The following is a 23649-nucleotide window of genomic DNA, read 5'->3' on the forward strand; positions in this document are numbered from 1 at the left end:
CTGAGTGTTTATTTATATTTGCTCTGGGACGCTTAGAGTACATTTCCTCAGAATTAAAATGTTCAGAGTAGATAACAACTAATGTAACCTGTTATGCACATTTTGGTGCAAGTCATTTTACATCCGGAAAGCAAGCGGTGCAGGCTGTGTCATTTGCTCTCTCCTAGGACCAGCTGATTAAAAACCTGGAAACCCTGAGAGCCGAAGTGGACCAGATGATCCTGGGAGGGGCTCCTCTCCACCACGGGTAGGGCCCTCCCCCGGACAGCTCCCCACAGCACTGTTGAGTGTGACAAGGGCCTGTCTGGAGTGTGGACAGTATGACTGGGTGTCGCTCATGGTCGCACCTCAAGGAGCCTGTAGCTTCATGGCCAGCGAGAGGGAAGGGACAAGCATCGTTCCTCAGGGTCGAACTTGGTACCAGGGAGAGTGGTGGTCACAGTATTGACAAAACTCAAAACCACAGGCGGAGGTTTGGAAGTGGGGGGCGGCCCAGTTGATATATGGGTGTATTCATTTGAGGGACCTGACAGACTGTGACACTGATGTTTCCTTAAAGTCGCAGAAGGTTAATGACCTGTAGTCTTTTCTACGTGAACGGAGACTGAGACATGACTTGCCGTTGGCTGCGGTGGGAGGAATCACCTGGCTTGTGAATGAGGCGACCAGATTACTGAGCATCCTGATTTTTTCTTCCTCGTTGTTGTAGCGGCAGTAATTCTTATTAAGTATTTAAATGTTTCTTTGGCTTCTGCATGGAAAATGGTCACAAGTAAGAGAGAAACTTTAGCAAAGGTTATTAAAGTGCTTTAACTGGTGACATTCATTCATATGTAGGAAACCGACTGCTGCTTGAATCCCGATTTAGGAGACAGTTCGGAGCCCACACGCATATTTCTGTGTTTGTGTGCTTAGGGGATGCTCGCGGTCCAGGGCCCCTGCCCAGCCTTCTTCTAGAGTAAGGGGATATCATTTGAACGAAGGCAGAGCCAGAAAGGCTGGTGCAAGGGAGGGGTGTGTCCAGGAGGCAGCTCTCAAGGGCTCATGCAGGGACTTGGCAGCACAGGGAGGCCTTGGAACAGGGCTTGCGGGCAGTGTGGACTGGGTAGGGGGCACTATGCTGGCTCAGGAGGGAGGGAGTGGGGACAGAAAAGCTGGCTCACAGTCAGGGCAGGCTCGGCGTATTTGGCAGGACCTCCCAGTGGAAATGGTCACCTTGTCTCTGAGACCTTCTCCCGGAGGAAAGAGCCTTGGGTGAAGAGGGAGAGAGAGATGGAGGCTGCACTCCACGAGGGGACTGGTAGGTGATGGTTGGGGGGGCGACACACCCAGAGACCTTTGTGGCCTTCAGAGGACCCTCGAGTGTCCGCAGTCCACAGCGGGACTGTGTCGTACCTCCCACCCAGTTCCCAAGTGTGGTCTGGCCCCGGGCCCTTGGGTAGAAGTCGAGGAGAGAAAGGAGTGGTTCCCTCAGGAGGAGGGGAGCCGGGAGGGAAGACAGGTGTGGCTCGGGGAGAGTCCAGATTTCCATCTCAGCACAGCACAGTTTTCCTTGCAAAACTGTCGACCAGAGCAGCGTGTGAACCCGAGCAGGCTGAGCCAGTGGTTGGCCTGGCCTCTCTGCAGACGTCTGGGGTGTCCTGTCCTCGGAGGAGGGCTCTGTCTCCCGGGTTTAGGGACTCCTGCAGGTGAAGGCGCCACCCTCTTCCCAGAGACAAGACTGAGCAGACCCCGGGCGGTCCTGCAGTGCAGGCGGCTCACAGTCAAGGCGGGGCCGCACCGCCTCTCAGCAGGCCCCTCCTGAGTGAGCTCCTGGCACCAGCAGGCCCAAGTCTTAGTGCTCAGGGCCTGAGCATCTGTGCTGGGCCTTGTTCCGCCCAGAGTGTGGTGACATGCTCATCTCTGCTTTTGATGGGAGACACCAGTGCGGCTCAGCTCGGAGCTGTGGGTCTCAGGGCTTTCTGCTGCTGGTTGTCTGAGGCACCTTTAGAAGCGCTGAGAGCGGTGCAGAAAATGTTCCAGGTAGACGGGTGATTGTGATCCACGGACATGACGCGGGAGAGGGAGGTCAGAGCAGGCGCGGGCCGGAGGGGAGGTGCGGGTGCCAAGGAGAAAGCAGAGAAGGTGCAGGCCCCGCCCTAGGACCTGAGGGTGGGCTCCGAGGGGACCACGGACGCCCCAGCCCCAGACAGCTGATCCCGTCCTAGTCAGCTCCACACCCTCGCGTCAGCACTGCCTTCCCCCCATATGGGAGTTTTGCAGATGGTGGGCTGAGCCCTGAGTGGTTGCGGGGCAGCAGGCGGCCTGTTCCTGTTGGAGCCAGGAGGGCAGTGCCCTCCCGGGGGCTCTTTTCTCTGAAATTGCCGATTTTCCAAATTGACAGGCTCTGGCTTGACTGACAGAGTGAGCTCTCGTTCCTTCTAACAGCGCTCTTGTCTCCCGTGTGTTTCAGCCAACCCCACTTGGACAGCGCCCTGGACTTCAGGTTCCCTGTGGCGGATGGGCCGGCAGACTCCTCCGGCAGCGGGGCGGTGCTGCGGTGCCCCCAGAAAGGCCAGTTGGCCGCGCTGCGTGACGAGCCGTCCAAGGCAAGGACCCCCCCGCCCCCTGCCCGTCCCTGGTGGGCACCTTGTGAGGCACCTGCACCCTCACACTGCGGTCCTGAGATGGGTTTGGAACAAAGCGTTGATAGATCGCTTTATGTCTTCCCATTTTCCTTTTTCTGGCTAAGAGTTTACTTTGAAGACATGCTTTTTTTGTCTTAAAAGAACCAATTCTGATAACTTGTGGCCTACTGCGAGGCCCAGCATGGTACTAATTAGCACAGTTTTGAAATCGTCCTACGAGTAACTGGATACACATATCCATCATCTTATAGTGAGAAGAATTCTCATTGGAAGTTTAAGTGCCTTTATCTTTTTGCCTCATTCATGGCATGAATTTTTTCATACATGTCTGTGTTTGAGCTTCCATATTCAGTGAGCAGCTAGTTGGGGCCAGACATCGTCAGAAGAAGGACTCCAGCAGTGAATTAAAACCCGTGTGCATTCTTGATCCACTGCGACGTAAGGAATCACTGCAAAGCTTAGTGACGTCCCAGTGAGCAGGTCACAGAGCACCGTTTCTGTGCATTGTTGCAGGTGGGCCTGGTTCAGGGCCTCCTGAGGGCACAGACATGGGAAGGCCCCCCAGGGCTGGATGGCAGGCTTTCAGACTCACCTGGCTGGTAGGGAGAGGCCCAGGTCCCTGCTGTGTGGACCTCTTCATGGCCTGGCTTTCCTCAGAACACCCTCTGAGAGCGAGAGCGCGGGATGTAGCCCGGGGCCTTTTGCGCCCCGGTCTCGGAAGCCGCACACCTTCAGTTCTGTTTGCGAGAGTGAGCTGCGAAGTCCTGCCTCGCTCAGGGGCTGAGCAGGAGTTGCCCCCTCTGCCTCTTGAAGGGAAGAGGATGGAAGAATTTGTGGACCCATTTTTAAACCCACGCAGCTGTCGGACAGCAATGAGCAGGGAAAGGAGACCAGAGTGCCCGAGTTGTCTGAGGAGGGGGGACGATCGTGTGTGAACAGGGTGGCCAGCGAGGTGACTCCAGGAGGGTGACCTTGAACAGAGACCCGGAGGCAGGAAGAGAAGTAGCCGCTCGGAGATAGATCAAGGGTCCTGTCAACAAGTGGAGATAAGGGAGAGAGAGGGCCGCATCAGGGAGGACCCCGGGCTCAGGCCTGAGCAGCTCGAGGCCAGAGCCTGTTTCCTGAGCTGAGGAGGGCTGCCAGGGCAGGGAGCTAAGAGACGGGCCTCAGCCCTGTTGAGGTGGATGAGCCCATGGGGTGTCCAGGGGACCTGTGAGGTCAGCGGCTGAGTGTTGCGGCCTGCATCCAGGAGAGGCCTCACTCGGCTCAAGGTGGACTTGGGTCGTGGGCATACAGATGGTGTTTAAAGGCACAGACAAGGTAAAGTCACCAGGCAGGTGCCCGTGGAGAGATAGGGGGTGCAAGGGTAGAGCTGTGGGGTGCCCCGCATTCCAAGGTTGAGAAGGGGCGCAAGGGACTGACCCCAGGGAGGGCGGGGCCTGGTGCCCAGGGAGAGACATGCTTGGGGTGGGGGGAGGGCAAGGAGAGGAGGGGGCTTGGTAACATGGGTTCCTCAGAGCTCCCCGGGAGCTGCCCTGCGAGCGGGGCACACCGCCTGCTTGCAAAGAGCTGGAGACTGGGCGGGGAGGGGGACAGTAGAGGCCTCTCCCAGGGAGCTCTCAGAGACCCGCAGTGGGCGCTGCAGGGAGCCCTGGAGGAGGAATCTGCTGGTTCCCTTTGTGCGATTTTAAGGTGAGAGAAGGGAGAGGACGTGCTGGCTGAGCTGATGGGGGTGAAGCCATATGCAGCTGGTTCGCTGGAGAGGAGCAGGAATGATGGCAGGTGGTCCTGGAGCCAGTGCAGGGGGTGGCCCAGCCCTGGGGAGGGGTCGTGACGAAGACAGGGGCGAGGGCGCTGGCCGCGGGGGACAGGGAGCCAGCAAGCCAGCACCTCGAGGCTGCCCCTTGGCTGCTTTGAGGTCATGTCTGGGAAAGAAGGCAGGACCTGGGTGAGAGTGGGCCGGGGGGAGATGTGCCAGAGAGAAGGGTGTGAGGTGTGAGAGTTGGAGGGCGGCTCGGAGGCCAGCAGGCCCTCTCCCGCACGTCTGTGATGACAGAGCCGCCTTGCGGTGTGAGGGGCCGTCCCCCAGAACAGCCCGCGGGCGGCTGGCCCTCCCAGCCCTGCTGGCCCTGCTTGCGCCTGTCTGTGCGTGTTCAGACCAGCCTGGAAAACGGAGGGCTGGGGACCTGCGAGGATGGCGCTCCTCGGTGAACTAGTACAAGTGGTGACCGCTGAGGTGGACCCAGAGGCTGCGGAGCTGAAGGATTTCTTTTTCTTATTTTCCTTCAGCCTGGCTGATGGAGGCACAGATGTATTGTTTTAATTTTCGGAGTTTGTCTCTGACTCCATCAGCCCACCCTTGCGAATAACCTCATAGGATTGCCTTCCATCCACGCTAAGACCTGAATGTCACCAGGCCATCTAGGAAGTGGATTCTCCTCCTGCCTGTTTCTTCAGTACTGCTCGCTTAAGAGATGGCAGTGTCTCATAAGCATGGCCCGTTTATCCACAGTTGGGGCTTCCATGTAAACTTGTGTTCAGTTCCTGATAGACTTGAGCTGCCCTGAATGTCGCTGACGAGACGTGGTCCTCTCGTGCCCAGGTGCAGACCCTGAAGGAAAAGGACTGGGAGCGCGCGCAGCAAGCCAGCGTGCCGGCCAACGTGGCCCAGGCGTTCGAGAGTGACGCAGACTTGTCTGACGGCGGGGGCGACAGGGCCACCCTCTTCAGCTCGGCCGCTCTGCTGTCGCCCAGCGGGCAGGGCGATGCCGAGACTCTGACTGTGATGCTTCAGGAGCAGCTGGACACCATCAACGAAGAGATCCGGTGGGTGAGCCCGAGCCCAGCTCCCCAGAAACTCGGCTTCTCTGAGGAGCTGTCTTCTCCTTAGAGAAGGCTGAGTGTTCCATAGTAAGAAAACTGACTTCAAGTCTGCTTCAAGAATTTTCCGTTCCGAGATTGCCCTTGATTATAGAGCTCAGTCAGCCAGGGCTGTGGGGGGGCGCTGTGGGGTGTCCCCCCACCAGCTCTGAGCCCCAAGGTGGGTGAGGTGCCGTGACAGTGTCCCCTGCGGCCCGTGCACCCTCCAGCACTGAAGGTTCGCCCTCGTGTGTCCCTCGGAGCCTCCCACATTCTGGTGAAAAGCCGCCTGAAACAGAAAAGCTGGGGTTTTGGGGTGGCAAATTCCCACTCAGATCTGCATTTTCCTTTTGAACTTAATCCAGTGTGAAGATTGGCTTGTTGTACGACAGTGGTCCAAGGACATGTGTTTGAGTTCTTCTCAACTCATCAGTGTCTGTGAGATGTTTTCTGTAGACACCGTCTGGGCTGTTATAACAGTTTACAAACGGGATAGAATCCAAAGGCCCGCCTCATGGCGAGCAGGGGCCTTGGGTCTGGGTGCAGCCAGGTGGCTGGGGGCCCCGAGGCCAGCCTGGTGCCACACCCGCACAGCTCTGCCTCCTGTCCCTTGTCCACGTTCAGAGTGGCCGCAGGCCGGTGACCCTGCACAGGACCTGGCAGAGCTGCTGCTCAGATTGTTCTTGTCACGTCAGCCCAGGCCGAGGTGCCCGTTCCTGTCAGCCGAGTGCGGGGGGCCCGGGGGAAAGGCAGGGGTGAAGGGCACAACCAGCAAACGCAGGTGGTGCCGCCTGCACGTTTGACGCTGAGACAGACTGCTTTGTGGGCCGTGTTTGAGCACAGACAGCTCAGAAAGATTGTCTTTCCCCCTCCCCCAGGAAATATGGAACGGTTACATATTAATATGTTTATTTTTACAGCATGTTGTCAGGTAAAAGTGATTTTTCCTTAGGTAACATGTTGACTTGAGGTAAATGGTAAATTCTTTCCATCAACTTGTTATCAACAGTGAAAAACTTTCAGGATGTATAAGGAGAAGCGAAACTGGAGAGGTGACGACCTGCGAGAATCTTGTATTTTATTTTGAAAATCATGTTATATGCATAATCGAGTATTGAAACTGCTATATAAAATCATCCGCGAGACATTAGGGGAGAAGAGCAGTAACTGTGAATTCTAGGTTAATGCAGCACATTGACATGAGTCCAGAAACTCACACAAAGCTGGTGGAGAACTTCATCAAGTGATGCATTTGTACATAGACAACCTAAAAAATAAAAAAATCAATTCAGCACTTCATCTGGTCTAGAGACTTGTGTTTAGAAACTCCAGCTTGTTCATGGCTCACTGTTTTGATTGTACAGAGTTCCTGATTCCCAGTGGAATAGACTTGAGGCACTGCCGTGCATCTCTGCCCGGAGAGCAGGGAAGGTAAAGGTTGTCAACTTCAGGTTATCTCCTCACAGGGAGAGAGGCGCCACCCAGGCCCCGTCAGAATGTTAGAGTAAATCAGTCAAATCAAACGAGAATGATCAGGGGCCACTTTGTAAGACTCAAGGATAAGTTATTCTAAGTTTGAGAATATTGAAAAGAGGGAAAGTTGAACCTTTTTGCTGAGATGTTAATTGAGCAACTGTTCCTGGAATATGCTAATCGTGACACAGAATGCAAGCCCAAATTTGTTGTCCAGACACGTTCCTCTGCTGACAAAGGCAGGTGACGGGTTTTATTCTATTTTAGGTTGATCGAAGAAGAGAAGGAGAACACGGAGCAGCGGGCCCAGGAGACTGAGAGCAGGGTGGGCAGGGGGAGCTTAGGCAACCTTCGTCGTTGTAAATCCTCGAGCTCCCTCAACCTGTGTCCCGCCTCCTCGCTTGCCGGCTCCTGCCCGCCCAGCAGTGGGCGCTCCAAGCCCCGAAGGAGGCGGCACAGCTCGGCGCGGAAAGTAGACAAGCGGGACATCAAGACTCCGGTATGTGTCTGCCTCCTCCCTGCCACGTCCCTCCCCCAGCACACTGGCTTTCTTTTTTGTTGGTTTGTTTTTTGTTTTTTGTTTTTTCTCTTTTTACCCAGAAGAAACTCAGGTACATTTGCTAAGATTTTTAAAAACTGCCTAGTCTTTAATCATTCCATACTCGCACAGCAACAAATTAGTCTTGATATTTGGACCACTGGCTTAGCACGTCATCATGAACTCAGCCAGAGCCTGCCTCTGTAACGCTGGGCCCGGCCTGTGCTGGACACAGCAGGTGCAGGGAAGTTTCTGTTCTCACGGAGCAGACAGCCTTGTGAAAGTAACCATAGGCAGCTCTCCTGGCGTGTGAGACCCGCGCAGCACATTTTTCACTAGGGATACCTGGCTGCAGGCTGCAGGCTGCAGGGCATGCGGTGGGAACAAAACCAAGAATCTAAACTGGTCTGCTTGCTGCTGGACCTGGCTGCACGCTCAGGCCAGCTGTGGGTGTGAAACCAGGTTAAAAGCCTGGTGCCCCAGGGCCCCAGGGAAGAAGTTGGGCTTCCTCACTCTTCTGCGTCTAAAAATGGGATGACGACCTAGGGCTTTTGGTGACAGAGTGTGCAGCTCTGAAGCGCATGTTCCTGCTTTCTTCCATGTTTAGCTTAGGTTTCCTGAGCGCATTGCTGTTTACCCTGTGAAATCATGTCTACAACACTCTGCTTTGTAACTGCACTTGTATTATCACTTTTTTTGTTACCACCCATTTCATGTTAGCTGCATTGTTAGTCAGCATATAATTAAATTAACTGTGAATCATTTTAGCAGCATGTGAAGTGATAACTAGTCTATCTTGTGGTCTTTTGACACATTGGTTTTATAATTTGCATCACTGGCCAATTAGTTGATAGTGTGTATTCTTTGACGATTTCTCTGTGGTTTCATGCTTGATTTCTTTCCGAGTATTTGTAAAAGAACAGTTCTGTATGTTTTTTCTTGTTGTTGGAGTTCTCTGACGGTGTGTCTGCTTTCATCATTGGTTTTGATTTCCTGTCTCATCCTGTTGTCTGCTTCGTTGTCATCAATCCAGACCCCAGCTTCCCACAACCGCACCCCCCCGAGGCTGTAGTTTACCCATCCATCTCCCCTCCCCCGTCCTTCCACTTGCTCTGGTCATAGCAGTCTGGGGTCCACAGCGTGTGTCCCCTTAGTCGGGTTTCTGCTTTGTCTTCATGTCTCATTAAATGGTGTTTTTTCCCCATAGCACTAAGTTTGAATTATTGTATCACTGTGCAGTTACAAGCATAATGTAGATGGATGATACACTACAGAACCTGTGTAATTCATAACTGAGATTATGCTTACCTAAAGAAATGATCCTCTTATGTGTAGAATTAATGGACTTTTGACACAACATCCTTTCTGTGTTGGTGCTTGTATTTGAGACTGTAAATCTCATCAGCTTTTGCATGCTTAATGTCTCTACTAGACTCTTTCACAAAGTATCTTCTATGGTTCATAAAATGTGAAGACTCCACCTGCTGTTAGGCTAGCTTTCATTCTTACATATTTTCATAGGGTACCTGCTTTAATGAATTTATTTTCAGAAGTTTGGAATCAAATTCTAGGTAACGATTTTACATTAATGTCCAACAGGTGGTTAGATTTGTTCAGTGTTACAATAGGTATTACGGCAACTTCCTCGTCAGTTAAATTACTATTTTAAAGTATAACATGTTTTTTTTTATTAAGAGAAACTAACTTATAGAGAGGTTTGGCTGAGAACAGACAACTGTTAAGGCCCTTTGTTGTACACAGTGCTGTGCTTTAACAAATCATGATGTTGTAATAGAATTGTATCTTCCTGAGGAATAATGTATAGTGTTTCTCTAGTAAATCTTGACTAGCTTATTTAACTAATGTGGTCAAACAAACTGTTCTGTTTCCAGTTACATGTTCTCTAAATCTACATCTCACTTATATGTTTGCCGTCATTTTTGCTTTACTGTCTTTGCCTGTACTGATTCTTGAAGTTTTAGCTTCAAAGTCGCAATAAATCTGGTTTCTCTTCATTTCTTTGCATGCATCTATCAGTCTAGTGAGTTAAGGAAGCATCGTCGAAAGGTAAACTATTTAGTAATTTAGCATGCCTTTGTTTCTCTGTGAAGTATTAGAGTCCTTATCGTGTTAGTGAATGAACACTATGTGGTTACGTACTGGTGGATAATTGACATTTTAATGGAAGTAATGAAACTCACCCACCACTTAAAATATGCTGATGATGCAATCAATCCATCCTAAAGGAGATCAATCCTGGGTGTTCATTGGAAGGACTGATGTTGAAGCTGAAACTCCAATACTTTGGCCACCTCACGCGAAGAGTTGACTCATTGGAAAAGACCCTAATGCTGGGTAGGATTGGGGGCAGGAGGAGAAGGGGACAACAGAGGATGAGATGGCTGGATGGCATCACTGACTCGATGGACATGGGTTTGGGTGGACTCCGGGAGTTGGTGATGGACAGGGAGGCCTGGCGTGCTGCAATTCATGGGGTCGCAAAGAGTCAGACACGACTGAGCGACTGAACTGTACTGAACTGAACTGAACTGATGGTTCTGTTGGAAATAGGTCATTTGTTGGGACAATTGTAACAGTTTGCCTTTCTCCCACTTGTTTGCCTTCTAATCATCTCATGCTTATTTATAATAGACATAGTATTACTTGTTATTTTTAAAATTTTCTTTACTTATTTTTTTGGCCATGCTGCACAGCTAATGGGATGTTAGTTCCCCAACCAGAGATCAGACCGGGGTGAAAGTAAAAGTGCCAAGTCCTCACCTCTGGACCACCATGGAATTTCCACGTAGTGTTTTCTTAAAAGAAATGACTGAATCAGAGCCATAGACATTAGATTTGGGGGAAGCCAATTTAATGACGGTGGGTAGCAGTGTGCAGGAGACTCTGTGTGCCAGGCACCGTGTCCAGTGCTTTCTGAGCCCGTCATCTAATCCCGCAGACACCCAGGTGAGGTCCAGGCTGCTGTTATCCCCATTCAGCAGATATGGACACTGAGGCTTAGAGAGGCCGGGCACCGTGCCCAGGCTCGCATACCCAGCGGTGCGGTGCAGACTGGTCTGATCAGAGCCTGGACACTTAACCGTGGTGCCGTCCATCCCGCTTTCCTCCAGAGGCCCTCCTGTCCATCACAGCATCCCTGATGGAGGGAGCCTCAGGAGGGAGGGAGCTGCCTCTCCCCTCGGGTCACTTGGATGAGCCCCTGTTGTTGGAGTCCAGTGGCCCGAGGGCTGGCCTTCCTTGTCCCTCTCCTGCTCCCAGCCCGCTGATGGAGCACTCCTGGGGCCTTCCCACAGGACTTGGGCAGCCGCGCTCCAGTTCAGGCAGCTCAGTGCCCAGGAACCCTTCTGCCGGGCACAGCAGATTAGCTCCGTCACCCTGAGGTTGGTGACCTGGGTGTGCCGCTTGCCCGCTTTGTGGCCTGCTTTGCCCTCCTGTTAATTGAGGACACGGTACTGCCCATCCGAGTCACGTGGGCACCCGTGGGGCGGGCTCCCATCCTGGCGGAGGGTGCCAGGCTGGGGACCCAGAGGCCTTTCTTAGGACAAGGCCCGGGGGAAGGGCCTGGCCGTGGTCCCTGACTTTGAGGCAGGTGTTTGTCTGCATTCAGTCCTAGTCAACCCAGGTGTGTCACTTCCCTGCTCTGTTCTTTGTTGTTTTCTGATTTTTATAAATGCTTCTTTTAACTTGAATTTGAGATTGATCCCTGTTCCGTTCCATGTGGATAATTTCTAGCTTTTGTAGCCTTCTGTTGTCTGAGGGTTGTTGTTAGAGATCAGGGGAGAGTGCACAGTTTATCCAGCTGCTGTTAAACGAGTTCAGCTGTATTTTGCACTAAGTCACTTTGTTGTCACCAAGCTCCTGTGGGGCTGCAGTGGATCAGTATTCTTTACAGAATCCCATTAAAAAGGCACAGGTTAGTTGGTTAAAACAACGCACTCATTGTCTATAAAAATACTTTCCATGCATGCTTCCTAAAACCTCCCCTGGCTGAACCACATGCCCACATGTATAAGTGAGACCTGTCTGGACCCTGAAGGGGTTTATCTGTTCCCCACACTGTTGCCACCACTGTTCCTGTCCTCAGACCCAGGACCAGCGGAAAAGCTGGGAGTCCAGGAGAGATCATCTTTTTTTTTTAAATTAGCTTATTTTTTAATTGAAGGATAATTTCTTTACAGAATTTTGTTCTTTTCTGTCAAATCTCAGGGAAAATCAGCCATAGGTACACATATATCCCCTCCCTTTTGAACCTCCCTCCCATCTCCCTCCCCAACCCAGCCCTCTAGGTTGATAGAAGAGTATCTCTTAGTGAAGACTTCAGTTGAGTTCGGTCGCTCAGTCGTGTCCGAATCTTTGCAACCCCATGAATCGCAGCACGCCAGGCCTCCCTGTCCATGACCAGCTCCCGGAGTCCACCCAAACCCATGTCCATCGAGTCGATGATGCCATCCAGCCATCTCATCCTCTGTCGTCCCCTTCTCCTCCTGCCCTCAATCCTTCCCAGCATTAGGGTCTTTTCCAATGAGTCAACTCTTCCCATGAGGTGGCAAAAGTATTGGAGTTTCAGCGTCAACATCAGTCCTTCCAATGAACACCCAGGACTGATCGCCTTTAGGATAGACTGGTTGGATCTTCTTGCAGTCCAAGGGACTCTCAAGAGTCTTCTCCAACACCACAGCTCAAAAGCATCAATTCTTTGGCACTCAGCTTTCTTCACCGTCCAACTCTAACATGCATACATGACTACTGGGGAAACCATAGATGGACCTTTGTTGGCAAAGTAATGTCTCTGCATTTAAATATGCTATCTAGGTTGGTCATAACTTTCCTTCCAAGGAGTAAGCGTCTTTTAATTTCATGACTGCAATCACCATCTGCAGTGATTTTAGAGCCCCCAAAAGTAAAGTCTGACAGTGTTTCCACTGTTTCCCCATCTTTCTGCCATGAAGTGATGGGACCAGATGCCCTGATCTTAGTTTTTGGAATGTTGAGCTTGAAGCCAACTTTTTCACTCTCCTCTTTCACTTTCATCAAGAGGCTTTTTAGATCCTCTTCACTTTCTGCCGTAAGGGTGGTGTCATCTGCATATCTGAGGTTATTGATATTTCTCCCGGCAATCTTGATTCTAGCTTGTGCTTCCTCCAGCCCAGCGTTTCGCATGATGTACTCTGCATGTAAGTTAAATAAGCAAGGTGACAGTATACAGCCTTGACGTACTCCTTTTCCTATTTGGAACCAGTCTGTTGATCCATGTCCAGTTCTAATTGTTGCTTCCGGACCTGCATACAGGTTTCTCAAGAGGCAGGTCACGGAGTCTGGTATCCCCATCTCTTTCAGAGTTTTCCACAGTTCATAGTGATCCACACAGTCAAAGGCTTTGGCATAGTCAATAAAGCAGAAAGAGATGTTTTTCTGGAACTCTATTGCTCTTTCGATGATCCAGTGGACGTTGGCAATTTGATCTGTGGTTCCTCTGCCTTTTCTAAAACCAGTTTAAACATCTGGAAGTTCACGGTTCACTTATTGCTAAAGCCTGGCTTGGAGAATTTTGAGCATTACTTTACTAGCATGTGAGATGAGTGCAATTGTGCGGTAGTTCGAGCATTCTTTGGCATTGCCTTTCTTTGGGATTGGAATGAAAACTGACCTTTTCAGTCCTGTGGCCACTGCTGAGTTTTCCAAATTTGCTGGCATGTTAAGTGCAGCACTTTCACAGCATCATCTTTGAGGATTTGAAATAGCTCAACTGGAATTCCATCACCTCCACTAGCTTTGTACCGATGCTTTCTAAGGCCCACTTGACTTCACATTCCAGGATGTCTGGCTCTAGGTGAGTGATCACATCATCGTGATTATCTGGGTCGTGAAGATCTTTTTTGTATAGTTCTTCTGTGTATTCTTGCCACCTCTTCTTAATATCTTCTGCTTCTGTGAAGTCCATACCATTTCTGTCCTTTATCGAGCCCATCTTTGCATGCAGTGTTTCCTTGGTATCTCTAATTTTCTTGAAGAGATCTCTAGTCTTTCCCATTCTGTTGTTTTCCTCTATTTCTTTGCATTGATCGCTGAGGAAGGCTTTCTTATCTCTCCTTGCTATTCTTTGGAACTCTGCATTGAGATGGGAATATCTTTACTTTTCTCCTTTGCTTTTCTCTTCCCTTCTTTTCACAGCTATTTGTTAAGGCCTCCTCAGACAACCATTTTGCTTTTTTGCATTTCTTTTCCACGGGGATGGTCTTAATCCCTGTCTCCTGTACAGTGTCGTGAACCTCCATCTGGCACTCTATGAGGTCTAGTCCCTTAAATCTATTTCTCCCTTCCACTGTATAATCATAAGGGATTTGATTTAGGTCATACCTGAATGGTCTAGTGGTTTTGCCTACTTTCTTCAATTGAAGTCTGAATTTGGCAATAAGGAGCTCACGATCTGAGCCAAAGTCAGCTCCCGGTCTTGTTTTTGCTGACTGTATAGAGCTTCTCCATCTTTGGCTGCAAAGAATATAATCAGTCTGATTTCGATGTTGACCATCTGGTGATGTCCATGTGTAGAGTCTTCTCTTGTGTTGTTGGAAGAGGGTGTTTGCTATGCCCAGTGCGTTCTCTTGGCAAAACTCTATTAGCCTTTGCCCTGTTTCATTCTGTACTCCAAGGCCAAATTTGCCTCTTATTCCAGGTGTTTCCTGACTTGCTACTTTTGCATTCCAGTCCCCTATAATGAAAAGGACATCTTTTTTGGGTGTTAGTTCTAAAAGGTCTTGTAGGTCTTCATAGAAGTGTTCAACTTCAGCTGCTTCAGCGTTACTGGTTGGGGCCTAGGCTTGGATTACCGTGATATTGAATGGTTTGCCTTGGAAACGAACAGAGATCATTCTGTCATTTTTGAGATTGCATCCAAGGACTGCATTTCGGGCTCTTTTGTTGACCATGATGGCTACTCCATTTCTTCTAAGGGATTCCTGCCCACAGTAGTAGATATAATAGTCATCTATTATAATAGTGATAATAGTGATCTATCTATAATAGTCATCATTGGAGTTAAATTCACCCATTCCAGTCCATCTTAGTTCGCTGATTCCTAGAATGTCGACGTTCACTCTTGCCATCTCCTGTTTGACCACTCCCAATTTGCCTTGATTCGTGGACCTAACATTCCAGGTTCCTATGAAATATTGCTTTGTGTAGCATGGGACCTTGCTTCTATCACCAGTCACATCCACAACTGGGTATTGTTTTTGCTTTGGCTCCATCCCTTCATTCTTTCTGGAGTTATTTCGCCACTGATCCGCAGTACAATATTGGGCAGCTACCGACCTTGGGAGTTCATCTTTCAGTGTCCTATCTTTTTGCCTTTTCATACTGTTCATGGGGTTCTCAAGGCAAGAATACGGAAGTGGTTTGCCATTCCCTTCTCCAATGGACCACATTCTGTCAGACCTCTCCACCATCACCTGTCCATCTTGGGTGGCCCCACACGGCATGGCCTAGTTTCATTGAGTTAGACAAGGCTGTGGTCCGTGTAATCAGATTGGCTAGTTTTCTGTGATTATGGTTTCAGTGTGTCTGCCCTCTGATGGCCTCTCACAACACCTACCGTCTTACTTGGGTTTCTCTTACCTTGGACGTGGGGTATGAAGACTTAGGGGTGCTTTATGTAAACCACAGTGAGCAAATTACACTCAAGCTGCGTGTAAGCACTTCAGTGTGAGCCCTCAGTCTATATGTTACTGAGAAATACAAGCCAGACACATGGTGTTCGCATGGAGGGGTTAGGTACCTTTTCTTTGTTTCATTTGTTGTCATAGGTTCCGGTAACCTGCGTCATCACTAAAACTGATCTTGGGTGGTGGTACAATCTGTTTCCTTTTCTCCTTCAAATAGAAAGGTCTGGATGGGTTTGCTGAGAGCTTTCTTATTCTTGCTAGTGGTGCTTCTGAGCAGCATCTGGCGATGAGCACAGTCCTCGTCAGGGCAGTTCATGCCATGCAGGGATCACGGTGCCGGCATCACTCTGCCGTCCTGCCCGGTGGGGCCATCTGGTCGCTGGATTCCAGGGACGGCGGAGCCCGGCTGCAGGGAGGCTCCCGTCCTGGGTCTCTGCACTCAGTCGGGGGCTCTCGCTGCCCCACCGCCCCGCTTCTCTTGAACAAGACAGTCCTTTAAGATGGCATTAAGCTAGAACAAGGCTTTTTTTGGACTTGGCAGAAAGCATAGCTAATAGATTTTCAAATAAGTTTCTGGTTATAATGTAAAGCCTGTGGATTGCCTTTTTCGACAAAGTCTGTTGTCACTCAGTTTTACGCTTACCTCACTCCCTCAGCTGCCAGCTTTACCAGAAGAGGTACTAGATGACAAAACGACCATCAGATGTGAAACCTCGACCCCCCCCTCGCCGCAGTCCCTTCGGCTGGACCGGCTGCACACGGGGGCGCGGCACGCAGCCAGCCACGAGGACATCAGGGACGCCCGCAGGTAAGGGGCCTGGGCGCCTCGTTGTCAGTTTCAGGAGCCCTGCGCCTCTTGTCTTGAAAGAGTTGGAAGGATGATTTTAAAGGAATCCCACTGGATTAGGTGCCTATGCTTAGTGGTGAACTTCAGGTGCTGGGGGAGAAGAGCTCAGGGACCTCAGTGATTTTAGAAAACGTCCGTCTCTACGGATTGACTCCCGTGGGAGGTTTCTTCCTGCTCTTGCTAGAGGTCTGCCCAGCCCCGGGCGCGTTCCTGACGGTGACGGCCCCATGCCTCTCGGATTTGCTCTTGAGGGTTCCTCCCTTTTCCTCAAGGGTCTCCTCTCAGGAGGCTGTCTGTCCCCTCCTGTGACTGACACTGTCCTCATTCAGACCACCACCTGCTGACCTCCCGTCCTGAGGCAGGCAGCACTCGATGGAGGGCACGTGTGGTCACCTGACCAGCAGCCCTGCACGGTGACAGTCACTCTCCTGCCGCGGCCGGGGACGGTCACCCTGCGGGAGGCGGAGGGAACTGCCCAGAGCGAGGGAGCTCGCCTTCTCTGGGAGCGTCGTCACCTGCCGATCGGCGACCCTGAGGGAGGGTCGGAGCGCCCTCTGCACCAGCTGGTCTGGAGTGAAGCCCTCCTCGGGGGAGAGCTTGAGTCAGCGAATCTTAGCTTCCCAGGGTGGTTGTCTGTGGCCGGGAGCTGGCATTGCTCGTGTGGAGTGTGGTTGGTGAAGGAGACTCCACTGTCTGCTGTGAGGTTGAGGCGCGGTTGGTGCTGGGTGGCCGGTTCTATCAGTAAGTAGGTCTTGTGGACGGGTGTGTGTTTGCACGAGGGCGCCGGTTCAAGGCCGTTTTCTCTCCCCGAAGGTCAACAGGCTCTCAGGACGGCCCTGGGAGCAACCCCAGCAGCAGCACCAGCAGCCAGGCCTCTCTGCACAAAGCCCCAAAGAAGGGCATCAAGTCCTCCATCAGCCGCCTGTTTGGGAAGAAGGGAAAGGGCCAGCCTGGACTCCCCGGCAAGGAGGCGTCAGGACCAGGTGGGTGATTCACCGTTCAGAGGGAGGAGGGCCTGCAGGCGTGTCCCTTCTGTGTCTCCCCCGTCGTCCCCACGAGGCTCCTGTCACTCACGCTGGGTGTCCTCCTGGGAGCAAGAGCGGAGGAGACGTCTGTCTTCTCGGCGGGTCCAAGATGATTGGATGAGTTAATGAGTGGATGGGTGGATGGATGGATGAACAGAATGCTGGCTGGATGGGTGGATGGAATTCGTGAGTGGATGGATGGATGAACAGATGGCTGGCTAGATGGGTGGATGAATGGAGCATGGAATGAATAAAGCAGATGTTTACACTCCAATGCTAGAAACATACTCTACAAAACTGATTGAGTAGGAGCTGGGCAATGATTGTTTTCTCCAGAACAGTGACAAGTGTTTGGAAACTGCCCAAGTGCTCATCAGTGAGGGCTGAGGTACCATCTGTAGACACCCTACAAGGAACAGCCCTCCCCCTCCTTCCTGCCACCTCCCCCATCCCCAGGAGCTCATCAGGGGTTCTGCCCATGCCCCCCACCCCACCCCACAGCCACGCAGGGCCTCCTGGGGTCTCCTCATCACGCAGTGTTATCATCAGCCCCCCATCGCGCTCTGCTTCATCTCCTTGAAGACAGAGTATGTTCCTGCCTCTTCAGCCAGAAATTGGTTGAGTGTCTTGTTTGTGCTGGGTGTGGGATTTACAGGGGTAAGTAAAAGAGATGTGGTCTCTAGCACAGTTAAGTGACAAGAGAGAAAAAGGAGCAGGTTATTAAAAGCTATCCCTATTATTAATAAATACACCGCTGAGATGGATGGTGCATTGATTATATACCAGATGCTGTGTGTGCCCCTTCCCAAGCAGGTGCTGCCACCTCCCGATTTACAGAGGAGGACACAGTGATGCTCACACGGTTAGGGAGTGGTGAAGGCAGGTTCACACCCACACAGTGGGACCGTGCACTTTGCCGAGCTCCAGCCACCTCTCTGGTGGATGCAACAGGAATAAGATGGTTCTGTGGCATCACTGATTCGATGGACATGACTTTGAGCAAACTCCAGGACATCGTGAAGGACAGGAAAGCCTGGAGTGCTGCAGTCCACGGAGTGGCAAAGAGTCGGACACGAGTGAGCGACTGAATTAAAACCTGAGTGTGTGCGAAAGTGCTTCAGTTGTGTCCGACTCTTTGCGACCCCAGGAACTGTAGCCCACTAGCTCCTCTGTCCATGGGATTCTCGAGGCAAGAATACTGGAGTGGGTTGCCATGCCCTCCTCCAGGGCATCTTCTTGACCCAGGGATCTAACCCACGTCTCTCGTTATCTCTTGCATTGGCAGGCAGGATTTTTACCACTAGCGCCACCTGGAAGGCTCCAGTGAGCGCTGACAACTAGGAAATGCAGAAAATAAGGGCTGCTCATAAGTTAAACTGGCAGAGCAGCAAGCACAGGTTGTAAAGAGAAAAACACACGATGACCGACCACAGTGCCGACAGAAACCAACAGGGATGCGTTCACCCACATAAAGATAATATCTGTGCCATTCGGAAGAGGAGCCCGTCAGCCCTTGGAGGGACAGTTGGAACTGGAATGAAAACAGGCCATGGTCAGCAGTGCCCACCCACACGGCACAAGTGGGGTGGTGTCCCTCACCAGGCTTCCTGCGTCCCCACAGCTGCTGGCGGTAACATCTCTTGAGTGCTGAGGCTGGGCAACGTCCCCGAGTGAGCTAAGGCATCGCTGCTCTCCTTCCAGGGCTGCTGTGGGGCCCTCTGTGGGCAGCCACCCTCAGCCCCTGCCCTGCCACCCACTGGGGCCCGGCTGTCCCCTTGCGATCCTTTTAGCCCTTGTGCTTGTGTGTTCCCAGCCCTCTGCCACGCCAGACTGGGACGCGACTCAGGACTTGGGCTTGAGATACCAAGGAGACCGTGAATCTGGAAGGACACAGCCCTGGGGCCCTCGCGTGACCACGTGTGAAGGCAGGAGAGCAAAGCCCCCACAGGGAGGAAGCAGAGCTGGGGAGCGTGCCCACACCCACCACTGCTTCTGGCACAAGTGCCTCTTCTTTGCCTCTCCTGGGCCTGCAACAGACCCCAGCTGCTGCTGCCCCACAGGTCATTCCTAAAGATGCACCGCCTGCAAGAGCTATTGTTCGTGCTGCTCTGGGGCTGCCTGAGTGTGCTCAGGAGCATCTGACAGGTGGGGGCCTGCTACTGGGGCAAGGGTCTGATGCCGGGGGAGGGTCTGATGCTGTGGGCGGGACTGATGCTAGGCTAGGGTCTGATGATGGGGGGGGTGCTGGCGCTGCAGGATGGTCTGATGGTGAGGGAAGGCCTGATGCTGGACTAGGGCCTGATGCTGGGTAGGGCCTAATATTTTCTCTATGGTATTCGTGAATTTTTCACTAATTAAAAACTCTGTAATAAAATATCTTAGGGTCTATATAACAAGTATTAACAGATTAAAGATTGCATTGAGTTCAAAATGTAGTCTTTGTTGTATTCTGGACACGGTATCATCATCTGTAAAAGTAGTGCGGGTAAACTGGAAACAAACACACAGACGAGTCAGTTCTGGGATGGCGGTTGGTGCCCGAGCCCCTGCCCCTCCAGACACCCCCACACCCCATTCTGGGCTTCAGCTGCTTTGAGAATTCAGAGACACATGAAGGACCAGGCAGATCAAGGCGAGAACTCGGGCTGACTTTGTTCTGACACATAGCCAAAAGCTGCTGGTAAAAAATCTTAAAACCCAGTCAAGCTTTCTAGCTGAAAGTGAACAGGACAGAGCAGACAGCCTCCTGCCCTCAGAGCGGCTCGAGCAGGGCTGGGCTCCCGGGCCGGACCCACCAGAGGACCACCCAGAGCAGCACCTGTAAGGGAGGGTGGCCCCTCATTGGCGCCCGACCCCCAGATGCCGCTGCATTTCCGTGTTAAACACTGGCCTCCGGACAGAGAGGCCCAGGGCAGGGCAGCCTCGTGAACCCTGATGCTCTGGGTCCTGTTCCCTCCGAGAATGTGCACGCAGGGCATGGCCAGCAGCCCTGCCGCTGTGGGAGGGACACCCGTGCACACGGACGCGAGGGAAACTTGGGCTGTGCTCTGCCCACTCCGGCGGCCGCCAGGGGCCAAGGTCACGTTCTCTGCCGCTGAGGGCTGTCCTGGGCCCGACCTCTGGAGACCCGCTGACCCTCCACGCCCAGGGCGTGGCCTCCATGCCCCTGTGGGACCAGGCCGGCCTGTACTCACCCTGAAGCTCAGCAGGAGTAAGTCCTGACTGTAGCGGAATCCAGCCTCTGCGTTTCCGCCACTCTGCCTGGTCCCACGAGCGCGGGAGGAAGCGTGCAAACAGAGTGCGGTTAGTCACACAGCACGAGGACACACACGCTCACACCCGCAGTAGTGCCCACTCCTACTGAGGGTCTGGGGAAACTTCTAGAGGGTGGGTGAGCCGGAGAGAGTGAGCCTGGGGGCTGCCACGTGGGGCATCCCTGCCACCCGGGGGTGGGAGGGTGGTCACACTAGAGCAGCAATGGCACATTCGATGACAGAAACACCGTCATGGGGACAGCTACTCCACATGACCAGCTGCCAGTCTCTCAGACCCCCAGATTCACAGGGCTGCTGGGCCTCTCTTCAGCCCTCAGAACTGGATCTGTGACAATGGGACGTGGGGAGGGACCGGCTACTTGCGGGTCAGCGGCCGGGCAACGGTGGCCTGGAGCCTCGTGATCTGCTGTCCTGGGGCCCGGGCCGCTCTCCCCAGGCCGCCTCAGGGAGGGCAGAAGATGGGACTGATGTAAGAAAGCAGAAACTCTGTCTCAGCCTCCCTCGGAGATGTCACCACTGACGTTTTCTCGTCACGATCCAGGCTGTAGGGCCCGACCCCAGCTCTAAGTTGAATGAGAAATCTCCATCACCCCCTAGCAGAAACCCGCTGCTCCCAATTCAACGTTTTCCGTCTTCCGCTGGGCCCACCGGGAACACGTCTGATGAGTCGCTGGCCAGGGTTCCAGAGAGGGCTGAAGACAGCGGGGGCTGCTGATGGAGCAGGTCACCTGCTCTTAGAGCCCCGCACACCTGCTGCACTGCGACGTCAAAAGCCATGAAAACAACCCCGGTACACAGTTCATGCCTTGCCTCTCTCACGGGGTTTGTAAAAGGTCATCTCCCATTTATTATATTCCCAGCACCTCTTTCTAGGATTGTTTCCAATTTATCTAAACTCGAATGTCAATGTCACTATGTGCATCTGTCAGGGAAACGTTGGATTTATAATGAGGAGAACGGAAAATAAAAGAGCAAGCAGTTAGACTCTTCAATCGACTGAAAGCTAAGCTCCAGTTAAGATTTGTAAAAATGAGCTGCATGCCCCTTGGAAGAAAAATGGTATTTAAAAAAGGAGAGAGTCACTGGGTCTCCCCCACCCCTGTTAAGCGTATTATTGTGTTCCAGCGAAGAGATGATGTAGCTTCCCCGTAAGCCCCCTCACCAAAAGTGTCCAGCTTAGCACAGGCTTTACCTAAATGTCCTTTCTCTATGAGAGCAAGTGAGAGCAAAGCTTATAAATCTGCTCATGGGAAGGGCTAATAACAGGGAAAAAAATGGCACCAAAGAGACCCTCCAGGCCCCACTCCCACAGGGTGAGCACACACTCCCTCTGGGAACCCCCAGTGTGGCCGGCACAGCCATGGGGGAGAAAGGAGCCACCGAGACGCCCCTGTTACGGACGGACATTGGGCAGGGGGCGTGCATAAGGCATCTCCTGAGCCACAGAGCCTGACTCCGGCCCAGGCTGTCTGGCCGTCTATCTTGCCATCAAGTGGGGACACAGCGGCCCTGAGCACCCAGCCTGAACTAGCAGCGTTTTCTGGCAGAGAGGCTGTCAGAGGGAACACCAGAGCTGGGTTTGAAAGGACAACTGCAAGGCCGGTGTATTTACGGCCCAGCTTAACTCGGGGGAGGACGTCTCTCGGCCTCACCTTCTTCCTTCGCCCCATCGACTGACAGTGTGCAAGGGACAGATGATGGTGTGTGAGGAAAAGAAAAGGCACAAAGTATTCAAAGTATTTCCTATGCACCTGACTGTGTGTTTATTGTAGTGCTGTCAGATTTAGCAGGAAAAAAAAATACAGTAGGCTTGATTACATTTGAATTTCACTAACCAATGAATCATGTTTTAGTATAAGTATGTCCTGGGCTTTCCAGGTGGTGCTGATGGTAAAGAACTTGCCTGTGGAGGCAGAGACTTGGGTTCCATCCCCGAGTCTGGAAGATCCCCTGGAGGAGGGCTGGCAACCCACCCCAGTATTTTTGCTTGGAGAATCCCATGGACAGAGGAGCCTGGCGAGCTACCGTCCATAGGGTAGCGAAGAGTGGGACCTGACTGAAGCGACTTACTTAGCACGCAGGCATACGTATGTCCCTTACAATAATAATGCACTATCGACTCCCTATTTTCTAGTAAAGATATGGAAATAGCCACTATTATACCTCCTCTCCCACCACCTCTGAAGTTTATTCCTAATATTCTAAGGTCTTTCCCTTGCTGTTAGAGAAAGTGGGTTGGAAAGCAGCCCCTGATATCTGGAAGCCGGCTAGCACTCAGGCCATGTTCTTCTGTTGGACATAAACTTACAGAACACCAGTCTACATGTCGGTCATCACTAAATGACTGATGACGTGAGACAAAATGAAACCACTTCATAATTTTTTCTAAGCACAGACCAAAAAAAAAGGTTGCTCTGCCACCCACAAGACACCAAACACCCCCTCTCTTCACCAACATGGGTGACTGCTTCTTTACCCATTACAGCTTTATCCTTGTCCTAGTCTGTCCTCCCTACAGATGAGATCATTGAGATGCCCGATGCCCTAAATCATCCAAAGACTATAGTAGGTTCTTTCTAACTTTCTTTTCCTGAAACACCCCTACAGTTCCCTATAGTGCTTGTTCTCCCTCCCTGCAAAGAAAAATAAACCCAACTTGTCAGCTGTGAGCATGTTCCCGGTGGTCTTTGGTTGAAAGGCATTGACGTGTTCCACTGCCTAGAATGCTTCCCCAGATATTTGCATGACTCTTTCCCTTAGTTCATTCTGTTCTTTGCTCACGCATCATCTTTTCAGAGAGGTCGTCCCTGAAAAGATTTACAGTACCACCCTCATCCTTCTCTCTCCCTTTATGCTGTTTATCTTTCTTCATAGCACTCGTTGCTATCTGATATTATATATTTGGATAACATATTTATTGCATATTGAAATAGAACATATTTCATTTTTGGAGTCAGCTGGAATTCAAATGAGGTCAAGGCTTGTCATTAAAATTTTTTCCTTAGCTATCGTTTTGACTATGAATTGGTTGAGAAGTTACATAGATATTAATATTGTGTTCATGGCATCAAATCAACTCTTGAAGTGGATGGACTTGATGGATAACTTGGAGAGTATGTATGTGTTTAGTGAAAAGACAGGTTCTCCTGCTCCAAATTTGGTGGCATATTGAGTGTAGCACTTTCACAGCATCACGGGGGTTGGGGGGGGCGCGCATATTATGGGACCTCATCAGGAGGGTGTTCAGGAGGCTGGTGTTCCCCCGGGTCCTCCATTTCCCTGTGGACTCTTGAAAGGATGTCACTGAGTGGTCCCTTCCCTGT

The 23649-nt window shown here is 51.7% G+C and overlaps 1 protein-coding gene across 6 annotated transcripts in view; it reads left to right on the forward strand.

The window, feature by feature from the left end:
* LOC145505982 (liprin-alpha-1-like) overlaps positions 1-19482 on the forward strand; it is a 28156-nt gene extending 8674 nt beyond the window's left edge. For all 6 annotated transcript variants that reach the window (XM_081489522.1, XM_081489503.1, XM_081489513.1 and 3 more), the window contains exons 6-12: positions 168-247; positions 2453-2588; positions 5230-5453; positions 7227-7458; positions 15836-15987; positions 16840-17009; positions 18337-19482. In XM_081489522.1, coding sequence (XP_081345648.1) covers positions 168-247; positions 2453-2588; positions 5230-5453; positions 7227-7458; positions 15836-15987; positions 16840-17009; positions 18337-18392 — 1050 coding nt within the window. In that variant the 3' untranslated portion in view covers positions 18393-19482. The remainder of the gene's footprint in view (positions 1-167; positions 248-2452; positions 2589-5229; positions 5454-7226; positions 7459-15835; positions 15988-16839; positions 17010-18336) is intronic.
* Positions 19483-23649: the final 4167 nt, after the last annotated feature.

The sequence above is a fragment of the Giraffa tippelskirchi genome, chromosome 1, assembly GCF_054371585.1.
Source record: "Giraffa tippelskirchi isolate mGirTip1 chromosome 1, T2T-mGirTip1v1.2.pri, whole genome shotgun sequence".
NCBI classification, from domain to species: Eukaryota; Metazoa; Chordata; class Mammalia; order Artiodactyla; family Giraffidae; genus Giraffa; species Giraffa tippelskirchi.